This window comes from Camellia sinensis, chromosome 10, assembly GCF_055761805.1.
Source record: "Camellia sinensis isolate YWXY chromosome 10, ASM5576180v1, whole genome shotgun sequence".
In the NCBI taxonomy this organism is placed as follows: Eukaryota; Viridiplantae; Streptophyta; class Magnoliopsida; order Ericales; family Theaceae; genus Camellia; species Camellia sinensis.
In genome coordinates, this window is record NC_138970.1 from 79,828,473 (window position 1) to 79,840,178 (window position 11,706).

At 32.4% G+C, this 11,706-nt stretch overlaps 1 protein-coding gene across 11 annotated transcripts; it reads right to left on the reverse strand.

Annotated features, from left to right (window-relative positions):
* Nucleotides 1–506: 506 nt before the first annotated feature.
* Nucleotides 507–10,847, reverse strand: LOC114320234 (DEAD-box ATP-dependent RNA helicase 38). Of its 11 annotated transcripts, XR_014342248.1 has the most exons (7): nt 10,415–10,828; nt 9,412–9,639; nt 4,869–5,065; nt 4,585–4,754; nt 4,301–4,378; nt 3,893–3,968; nt 507–877 (listed from the first exon to the last, which is right to left on the reverse strand). XR_014342248.1 is itself a non-coding variant. In XM_082891718.1 (4 exons), exons 1-4 carry the CDS (start codon nt 10,571–10,573, stop codon nt 840–842), a joined length of 477 nt encoding a protein of 158 aa, XP_082747844.1. In that variant the 5' UTR covers nt 10,574–10,828; the 3' UTR covers nt 507–839. The 11 variants fall into 11 exon arrangements, 3 of the variants coding, with proteins under 3 accessions (XP_082747844.1, XP_028123153.2, XP_028123155.2); XR_003649747.2 differs by lacking the exon at nt 4,301–4,378 and having other exon boundaries at nt 4,869–5,282; nt 10,415–10,832; XR_003649751.2 differs by lacking the exon at nt 4,301–4,378 and having other exon boundaries at nt 4,869–4,939.
* Nucleotides 10,848–11,706: the final 859 nt, after the last annotated feature.

An 11,706-nucleotide genomic window follows, 5' to 3' on the forward strand; every position in this document is an offset into this window, starting at 1 on the left:
GCCAAAACTTGAGGTATCTAATGCGACCAAAGTTTTAGTCGCGAATTTTCTTTTTTGCTTCTTCTAACTTTTTTTAGCTACTAAATGTTTAGTCACCAGAAGCCCAATTTGTTGTTTAGCAACTAAATAGTCTATTCGCCTAAAGTCTAATTTTTTTAATTAGCTACTAAAATTTGTCACCTATCATATTATTTTTATGTTTTGACGACTAAATATTTAAATGCCAAAAGTGTTTTTCCTTTTATTTTTTTATTTTTGACTACTAAATCATTAGTCACCTAAAGTCTTTTTTAAATAGCTACTAAATATTTAGTCGCCAAAAAATTTGTTTTCCTTTAATTCTTTTTTAGCGACTAAGCTACTAACTATTTAGTCGCTAAAAATATTTTAAACATCATTTTTAACTACCAATTGTTTAGTCGCCAAAAACATCATTTTATGATTTTTTTTTATTTTAATTAATTTATCCACAACCTGTATGTATCCCATGCAACGTGTAACAGATATACAAACAAAACAATACATATATATTATCACCCATTCCGCAATCTGCATTTATTTCACTTATAACCATCCAAACAAGAGAATAACTTTTAATGTCAACATTGCATACAAACCAAGTATATTCCAACTTCAAATAATAATTTCATACAAAACAAATAAGAGGCAAGATGTTATTCAGTACAAGTTCAGCCAGCTTGCATGTAAAGAAAAAATTTGCATGTATGAAGTTTGACAATATGCGACATGATCCCATACGCAAGCAATCCAATCGAGTAGTTTGAGGATCAATCCCCTCTTCAATCACAACATGACATAGGCAGCATTTAGAAGGCCAATCATACTCTGTCTATTACCCATTCTGAGTAAGTTCGACCTACAAAGGGACAAAACAAATATAGCATAAGCCTCAAAGTACCCTCAGAGACACATACAAATACAGAGATCTTATCAAGCCAAAAAAAAAAAAATACAGATACAAATACATATTTCCTATTCCTATAGGAAAGCAAACTAGCCCCACACATATAACATAAGCAGCTACAAGAAGATGCTACAATTAAACCAAACCAAGCCTTAAAGTCTCATCAAATGGGATAGGCCGCAAGAAGATGCTACAATTATCAGAGAAAAACTTGTAGTACAACAACACTATAATAAAGGCATGGTAGTGGAAGTAAAATCAATAGTCTCTATGACCATAGTCAATTACAAATTTGTTTTCCTCAATATGTAGAAGGCATCCGATTGCCAATGAAAAATATAATGCACAAGCACCTAGACTGAATTTAATGACATTATCACAGCCCGTGAGGGACATTTGAATGAAGAAAAAGATAATAAAGCATTAAAGCAACTCAACAAATTAACAATGCTTCGTATTCCAAACTGTCTTTATCTTAGATTAATCCCAAACAAGTATCACCAAGAGAATACATAATAAAATGTAGAGTAGGGACAACACAAAATCAACTCTAAATGAACATCTATATTTTATGAACTTTTGTGCTTAAAAGAAGGCTTTCAAAGTTTTCTTTGAATGATTGTTGTGGTCTGGTGCGTGCAAAGGAAGTGAAGCTAGATTCTATAGGTTAGATTCACCCTTTAATACTGTTATCCATGGCTCAACTGAAAATTTTTGCTAGCGAAAAACAATTAAATATGATTCACAATGGTTGAAAATGGGGAAAATTGAAGTGTGGGACAAAGGCATTTTTGAGTCCAACTCCCAACTTACGTGTGTTAATTACATCTCGTCTATCCCCACAGGTCCTATTTGTCATGAGAAAGCTACCGGTGACATCCATAGAGTGGTTTGGGGGCTGTTTTATATTTTTGCCCCCTGAACAGCCTTTTTTGACCAAGTTTAAGACGTTTTTGAGTTCAACTCCCAACCTACATGTGCTAATTACATCCCGTCTGTCCCCACAGGTCCTATTTGTTATGAGGAAGCTACCGGTGACATCCATAGAGTGGTTCAGGGGCTGTTTTATACTTTTGCCCCCCGAACGGCCTTTTTCGACTAAGTTTAAGGTGTTCTTGACTCCAACTCCTAACCTACGTGTGCTAATTACATATCATCTGTCCCCACAGGTCCTATTTGCAATGAGGAAGCTACTGGTGACATCCATAGAGTGGTTCGGTGGCTGTTTTATATTTTTCCCCCCGAACGGCCTTTTTCGACTAAGTTTAAGGTGTTTTTGACTCCAACTCCCAACCTACGTGTGCTAATTACATCCCGTATGTCCCCACAGGTCCTATTTGCAATAAGGAAGCTACCGGTGACATCCATAGAGTGGTTCGCAGGCTGTTTTATATTTTTGCCCCCTGAACGGCCTTTTTCGACTAAGTTTAAAGTGTTTTTGACTCCAACTCCCAACCTACATGTGCTAATTACATTCCGTCTGTCCCCACAGGTCCTATTTGTCATGAGGAAGCTACCGGTGACATCCATAGAGTGGTACAGGGGCTGTTTTATATTTTTACCCCCCGAACCGGCTTTTTCAACTAAGTTTAAGGTGTTTTTGAGTCCAACTCCCAACCTACGTGTGCTAATTACATCCCATCTGTCCCCATAAGTCCTATTTGTCACGAGGAAGCTAGAGTGATTCGGGGGCTGTTTTATATTTGTCTCCCAAACAGCCTTTTTCGACTAAGTTTAAGGCGTTTTTTACTCCAATTCCCAACCTGCATCAGGGCTACCAATTGATTTGAAATGTGATTCATGCATTTCCTTAATTTTTGTATATGTTTTTATTATTGAGCCTCCTATTACAGTTTCTCTGCTTGTAAAAAAATGAAATGTCCGTTGATTACTGACTTCCAGCTATCTAAGAACTACCTTGCAGTGTTTGATTCATATAAATGCTGTAGAGTTGTGCATTATGATTTCCTTGTTTGGATATTCAGTACTAGAGTCTAGAACAGAACTGCAAGCAGGTCTCATGGACTGGTTCATCATTCTACAAAATCATGGGAGATTAACAGATAACTCTAACAGTGGCATTTCACTGAACTTTGTGTACTCATCTTCAATAGGGAGTTAAATTTATGTCTATTAAAAGTTTAACTTTTAAATAATGTGAGACATTATTTAATCCTAATGATAATGTCATTTTCTATTTGACCTTCCTTGCTTTGGTTTTTCCCTCCTAAAACACTTGTAAAAACAGTTCTCATCCAGTTATCCAGAAGTTGTGTCTCAACATAAAGGTTAGGCATTCATTAGAATTTATTATGTATCATGAGAAACTATGTCAAATAAATTCCTGAGCCTCTGTCATGGTGCAGTGTCTTCTAATTTTAGGCAACTTTCACTGCAAGCCAATTTAGTGGCTTCCTTCTTTGTCTTCTTGTTTTATGATAGCACATTAGATCAGTAGTCTTTCAACAACTAAAACTGAATGTGCTCTTTATAGGTAAAAGGGCATTTATTTAAGTTTGATTATTTTACATTTTTTTGTCAATTAACTTAAATGAATGTATATAGGTCCTAGTCTCAAAACAAGTTGGAAGGAAATTGAATTGCATTTTGAAGTCATTAAGCTCTCTTTTTATACGTTATTTTCTTTGCTTGTTATTTTCTCTGACTTTCTTTCTTGCAGATAATGGTTTGTTGGCTAAGGTAGTGATATTGGCTAGGGATTTATCAACGTGATCAAATCATTTTATTAATGTTCAGGCCACAAAGTGAATATATTCCATGAATCTTCTAAGTAGCAGATAAAGAGTACAAAAGTAATAGCTTCAGCTAAAGATGTTACACAAAATAGTTCAACTCTAAAATCACAGACCATTGAACAAGGCACACAAGCACATTGGGTCAAATGGAGAAGTAATATGGATAAACAAATAAAGAAAAACTGAAATCCAACACAATTAAGGTCAATACCGAATGAGGACCCAAATGACATCCCTGATACGGTTGGCCAACAACTAGCAGTGAAACTCCAAAAGGCCTTACACCACTGCACAGAAAATAGAAGGGTAGGAAATAGCAAAAAAAATAAGCATACGGAAGAGCCAAGATCAAACCCATGTTATACATCAGAAAATAATAGATGAGGAAAAGAAAAATAAATAAATAAATGCACAACACAGGTCCATTTTGACTCTGAAAAGGTCAAATACTAAAAAATCAGCTTAATCTAGCTTCAAAAACCTTTCAACCTTTCAAAAACCTTACAAAAAATCATTTGCATGCGCCTCTGCCTTTGCCTTTGCCTTTTGAAAAATAAGCAAAAACTTCACACATATTGTAAAAATATGATAAACAAATAAATTTGATTAGTGAGCTTACCCCACAAACACAGAGGACATTGAAGTTTCGTTCATTGTGGATCACAACAACGACATTTCTATTTTGAAGAAACTGAACCTATGTATATATAGAAATGCATTTGAAATGTAAAGGAAAAATTATATTAAGAACTGTAGATTAAATAAAAAAATGAGTATAGAGATCTAATATTACTGTTTCCTCCAACATATCATCCAAATGTAAAAAATAATACAAAAGCATTTGATTATGAGGAAAATTAGAAACAATATCTAATCAATCACATGCTAGGGATCAATACTAACCAAATTTGCCAAGAGAGACAATGTTGTCTTTCATATAACCTTCGCCAACGGTTTGTAAACCACAGTGGATTTTCCATCTGAATTCAAACCCTTAGCCACCTTCTTGAATGGACAAGAAGCTGTAGAAGGCCAAAAACGAAGTCCAAAAAAGACCACGGTGGATTTTCCATCTGAATTCAAATTGTTGGACAACACAAAGATCAAAAAGAACCTCCAAAAGAGAAGTCCCTGAAATATAAGATCAGAAGGCCAAAAACAAAAGAAAAGGGGAGGGGGGTGATTACCTGGGAAGAAAGTTTAGGAGGGTGGTTCACCATTGGCTTGAACCTCACAGTTTTTGGTCTAATGGCACTGACTGCAGCTTCAGAACATGCATTAGAGGGTGAGGAATCAATAGCACTGGCTAGGAGCTCGAAAAAGGACCTAAAAGTGGAGAAGAAGGCCTTGAAGGAACCAGTTTAGCTATAACCATCCTTTGTGCCTATTTAACCTCCATTATCAATCAATATAGGAAGTTCTAGTCAATTGTTTTGGCTCATAATATGTTGATGGATATTAAACGTTGACTTGGTACTTTGACTATCTTAAGATCAATCTGAATTTTATTTATGCCTCCAATAGAAAATAGAGGGCAAAGATGTTTGGAGATGAGGTGATAAGCAGAATGGTGATCAGCTACTTGGAAGTGTTGGCTTTAGCTATGCAAAGAATGAAAAGTCAGATTCAAATTCTTCAAACCTGTATGAATTGTTTTAATGTCAATATTTAAATAACTTAGAAGGATAGAATGATAGAGAGAAAGAAAGAAAAAGAAAAAGAAAATTATCTTTTCACAAAGAAGTGATTGATGAAGTAAACTGTGTAATGAAATGGCCTTAAATTGTGAAACCAAATGGTAGCTTCTCTGCAATTTTAGAATACTAAAGCGGGCCTTTCATACCATGACAAATGCTCATCCAACAAAACATTCTTTTTTCTTTTTTTGTAACCAATTGTAACATTCTTTTGGATTTTAGGCTTCATTTGGCAAATGGGTTTGTAACCAATTGTATCATTGCTACCATACTTCTATTAGGCCTCGTTTGGGAACAAGTTATTTTAATAACTTTTTTGTTTTTTACGAAAAGATGTGCAGAAAAATAAAGAGAGTAATGTGACAACTAATAGTGACTTTTTAGCTTTTTAACTAGAATGTATAGTTGACAAACGAGGCCTTAATCAATGTAAAAATTTATTTAGCCAAAATATCAGGGGACTAATGCTGAGTAAACTAAATTGCAGGGTAACTCAATATAGGCCATTGAAATTAGTCAAACATAAATGGTATATTACACATTCTCTTACTTGAAACTAATCAACAACATAATCCTGAAATACCTGACTCACATCTCATAAATAATTTGGCAACCTCAACATAACGTGGCCAAACCTCGGAAGTCAACGATAAAACCCCACCATAATGTATACCCATAGAGATACATGATGACATTTTTTCTTTGGCTAAGTTTGGTTAGGATGACACTGGTGAAAATTGAAGGAAAGAAGGGGAAAATTATGGGCTTGTTTGGTTTGTTTTTGAGAGAGTAGTTTTTGAAAATTGTTTTGGGAAGAGAGTTTAGAAATTTTTTTGGTTTGTTTGGTTGTGTATTTTGAAAGTAGTTTTGGAGTTTGGGAGTTTGTAATGATTTGATATTTTGTTATAATTAAGTAGATGTGTGTGAGAGAAAAAGTGATTGAGAAGGAGAGAGGAGAGAGAAAAAGTGATTGATTGATAGGTAAGAGAGAGAAAGTGACTTTAAAAATTATTTTACAAAATTTACAAACCAAACAAATTTTCTAAAAATTTTTTTCCAAAATCACTCTAGAAATTCAAACCAAACATACCCTATACTTTTCTCGCGTTTAGGCCTGTTTGGTAGAACTTATAAGCTACTTATTTCAACTTTTAGCTTAATTTAAGCTAAAATATTGTGTTTGGTACAGCTTAAGTTAACCAGCTTATAGCTTAAATTATTAAGCTATTTCTCAGCTTATCTCAAAAGCTGGTCAGGGGGTGCTTAAATTTTTTACTTAAGCGTGCAGCTGACGTGGGGGGCTAAAATTACTTAAATGCCCTCGTCAATACTCAAATATTAATATTAATTAAAAAATAAAAAATTGTATATTTCTAAAGAAAAAGAAAAAAATCAATATTAATAGAAAAATTAATTGGTATTAATTATTAATAAATTCATATTGTATATTTTTATATTAATTAAAAAATAAAAAATTTTATATTTCTGAAGAAAAAGAAAAAAATCAATATTAATTAAAAAATCAATATTAATTGGTATTAATTATTAATAAATTAATATTGTATACTTTTGTAATGAATTAATTATTAATTGATACTAATTAATAACAATTGTTGATTATTAATATTAATTGATATTGATAAAAATTAAATATTAATATTAACTTATACTAATTAATAATTTTAGTATTAATTGAGACTAATTAAGCCATTAATTGAAACTAATTAATAATTTTAGTATTAATTGATACTAATTAAGCAATTAATTAATACTAATTAATTTATAATGAAAAATAATTGTGACAATAATACTTCCATTCATTTTTAGCAAATGTATCAATTTTTATATTAATTGATACTAATTAAAACTAATTATATTAACTTTTATTAATGAAAATTAAAATTGAAAAAAATGAAAAAATAATCATTTTTATATCATATAAGAGTAGAAAGGACAATTATACAGTAAAAAACTATTTTACAACATATTAACCAAACACTACTCTGCTGTTTAAATCCATAATCCCACAGCTACACCAAACAGGTTAACAGCTTATATTCACAGCTATAAACCATAATTGGTTAAGTTATAATCTATAATCACTTTTCCACAGCTCTACCAAACGGGGCCTTTAGTATGAGAATGGTGGAAAATGCAAGAAAATTACATTCCTTGTACAACACATACAGAAGTGTATCATGTTTCAAAACATGTATATTAATTCATAATTCGTTAGGGTATTAGAGTTTTCTAGTAACACATTAATTTGACTCATTTCGCATTGAGCCCATAAAGCTTCACAAATGGTACAATTAAAAAATTACAAATCAAACCCTAAGAGACCAATCAATTTTTCCTAGCAAAATTTCATTGCTTTTAGCAAAAAATAGTTTAATATGATTTCATGCAAATCAAATAAATTATATCCCTTATTTATTGCAAGGTTTTTTAATATGTAGTTTAACTTTTGTTAAAGCATCCAACTGAAAAACAATTGACAATGAGTGGAGAGGCCTTTACATTATATTAACCAAGCTTAGGTGGCTTAGATTGGCGATGTGGGATCATGTCTAACAACTTTTAACATGAGATTGGATAGAATTTTTGGAGAACATTAATTTTTGATAGGCAACCCTTGTCCAAAGTGGGCATTTGAAAATTTTGAGGGGTTGATTGACTTTGGGGAGGCATTTCATGGGGTAAAAAAATTTTAAAGCAAAAAGTGGGATTTCACAATTTTTTGAAGAACCTAAAACCCCCTTCACCCTTGTGCCTATCAAAAAAAAGATCATGTGTAATAGTAAGGAGGATGTTTTCACTACGAAAACAAAACAAAGCAAAACAATAAGCAAACTGGTACAAAATATCATTATTAAAAATATCCATGACCTAACTTGAGCCCATTGTACGCTTAGCCTAATTAAAATCTTAATATGAGAAACATATGCAAAGGAGAAACAAAAGGATAAGAAGGTAGAAAATCAGACAACATCCTAGAGCAACAAATGTAATTTATAATCTAATTACCTCTGATATTTGCAGTCTTTATCAAAATTATAAATTCATTTGTTGTATCAAAGTAGCATTGCTGCATGAACCATGCCATTCAGACAGTTTAGGCTTTACTTGTTCAGCTTTTCGTTAGCATAGACAAGCCAAACCCAAACCTGCTAAGTATAGCTCAATAATTAAATGAGCCAAGTTTGATCAAGCTGAGCTTGGTTCATTAAAATCAGCCCAATAACAGCGCACACAAAAATTTTGATTTTGTCATTTCTTGTCATACATGACCTCTGAGAGAAGTGTACACGAAATCTTATATAGTAATATGTATAAGGAAGCTAGAAAGTACGTTCGGTCAGCACACTGAGAGAGAGAGAGAGACTAAATCACTATTCACTACAACAGCCAGAATTTTTGCTTCCATCAAAGTGCCTCCTCAGCCCTTCGTCAAAACCGCAACGTCATTGAGCTTGAGCTTGAGCAGAGCTCAAAAATCATCTAAGTCGAACAATCCAAGCTCAAACAGCATATAACTTTGCTCTGCTCAATTTGCTTGTGACTCTACAAATCAGTATACAACCTAGTTTTCACATAGCTAATGAATAAAAAACAGGTAATAGCTTAGAGATTGAGGAGATATCATCAAATACCACAATCACGTAGACAATAAAGCACAAATACATGTTAATCAGAAGTTATCAACAGTCGGATGTCAAATTCAAACGCTGACACTCTTGGATAGATGTGATAAATCTAAATCACCCCATTTCCTCATTCTGACTCTGTTTCTTTTCCAATGAAAGACAATATTAGGGTCCTCCACGATATCTAATTTTGGGTATGAAAGAAGTAGTAAATCACAAAAGTTGGCATACATGTTAGAATTGAGAAAGTCACCATATAGTCACCACAAAAGCAGCATAGCAAGGAAAACGATATCAAAAAATTTAGATACAGTAAGCCACTAATTTTTGGGTTTTACCATAAGCACATAAAACATACATAATCTCAATAAGAGGTATGATAGTACCTCTGCCAACATGTGGTCAGCTTCATCAAAAACAAGAATCTTCAAATAGTTCGTGCTCAATTTCTTTGCTGTCACCCATTTATTGATTGTACCAGGAGTGCCAATCACTACTTGTGCTGTCACTGGTGCTCGTTTTGAAATTGGAACATAATTGCTGCTATCCATTGGTATAGCACATTCAGAAGTAATTCCTGTATAATTCCCCATCTTCTTAAGAACTTCCATGTTCTGCATCATTGTCATCCACTACTATTAGTTAAATCCTAAACTCACAAACACTTTAGAGAAAAGTCCCAACAAAATGTGTACACATGTTCCACTTGCTACCGTTGATTAAATATTAAACTATATGTTAAAGAACACTAATCTTTAAACCCACCAGAGAACCATATATCATTAATTCATCCTTAGTTTCACAAACATTGCAGAACAGAACATAACAAATACATAACTACATAGACTAGCAGCCAAATCAATAAATAAAATCACCACAGCGAACCCAACCAACAAAACTTAAACACCCACAATCAACCCAAAGAAACCACACACTCCCACACTTTCCCCGTTTGGCAATTGGCTATTTTAGTTGATTTTTTGGCTTTTTATGAAAAGGTGTGCAGAAAGTAGAGAGAGTGATATTTCGCTTTTTGGTTACAAACCCATTTGCCAAATGAAGCCTAAAATCCAAAAAATTGAGCTTATATTTCATTAACGTTTTCCTCAGATTTTCCCATTCCTTATCCAAATAATACATGATCCCTTTCCCTATCCAAAGGTTGACGGGAACCCTGAATTCACAAAGACACTTCAAGGATCAAAAGAGAACAAAATATACATAAAGGGATAAATAAATATGATTAAAACTCTGAAATCCCAACCCAAATTAATTAAAATCAAATTCACATGCCAAAAATATATATATATTAAACAGAGTTCAAACATTCAGATACTTGTAAACATCAACAAATAGAAATTATGTACAGATTTGCATATGTTAACGAACCTGGATCGCCAATTCTCGGGTAGGGCAGATACAGAGCGCCTGAGGAGCAGTGAGTTTGGGATCAACACGGCTCAACATGCCAAGCACGAAACAAGTAGTCTTGCCAGAACCATTGTGTGCCTGAGCGATCAAGTGCTTGTAAGGAGGGGTCAGAATCATAGGCAAACTGATCGTCTGGATCTTACTCGGCCTCTAAACTTCATCTCCACATATAAACCCTTCAACAAGTCAGCAGACAGATTCAATTCTTCGAATGTCTTCGCAGCTATATACAAAGTATCGCCCGCTGTGACCTGGAATCAATTGAAAACCCTACAAATGTGAAATCAAAACCTAGAAACAGGAAATAGAGAGAGTGAGAGTGAGAGTGAGAGAAACCAAAAATATCACCCACATATGGAATAAGAAAAATTAAAAGCACACATTTTTTTTCATTTTTTATTTTTAACTCTTTAAAACTGTAACAATGCCTTCTTTTATTTCCCCAACATTGGTTTTTTGAAAATTTGCAAAGATAAAAAAAACTATACCGGAATTGCATAATGATTAGTAGAGGTAGTGAGCATGACAACAACAAGAATAATGATAAGCTCGGTCAAAGTATTGTGTGGGTGAATTTTGAAAAGGTGAATATTACTTAAAAGAATAATACATAGTTTAAGTAATAAATTGATTTGAAAAACTGATGTATGGTTGAGATTAAGTGTGAATTTTACTATATAAAAATTGAATATGGATCATATATTGTTTTTTATATATCATTTTGGGTACTTTTGTATAACTATCAAAAATTATTGTGATCACATGTTATTTATTATATGATATATTATTACTGTATTATTGTAATGAGTTTTATTATTAATGTCTATTATCAATGTAGTGGTGAGATATCACATAATAAATAAAAATATGTTTTGTTATTATTATTATTGATAATATATTTCTTTATTTATTTTTTACAATGTTCAAAAAACAATTTGTTTTCATTGTTAGTTTTTGTAGATGAGAAGTCAAAAATAAATTATATAAAATTCAAGTTATAACTAATTTGAGATTGAAAAAGAAAGTTCTAAAAGAAATTATAATTATATATAATTTTAAAATATTTTTATAAAAATACAAAGAAAAATTGAAAATATAAATTATAATTATCAAACAACCTAATTCTATTACGAAAAAAATTAAATGGAAAATTTATCAAATTTAAATTTATAATTATTAAATGTTTTTAATAAGTCATCAATTTTTTATTCAAGTTCTAGCCTGATCTGGTTTTAAATAATTTTTTAGAT

Coding starts and splice junctions, on each gene's coding strand:
- LOC114320234 (XM_028267352.2), bottom strand. CDS start 10,573: ATGATTCTGACCCCTCCTTACAAGCACTTGATCGCTCAGGCACACAAT. Junction 9,640..10,414: donor CCCGAGAATTGGCGATCCAG/GTTCGTTAACAT, acceptor ACAATGATGCAG/AACATGGAAGTTCTTAAGAA. Junction 3,969..9,411: donor CTGACCACATGTTGGCAGAG/GTACTATCATAC, acceptor TTTTCTGTGCAG/TGGTGTAAGGCCTTTTGGAG.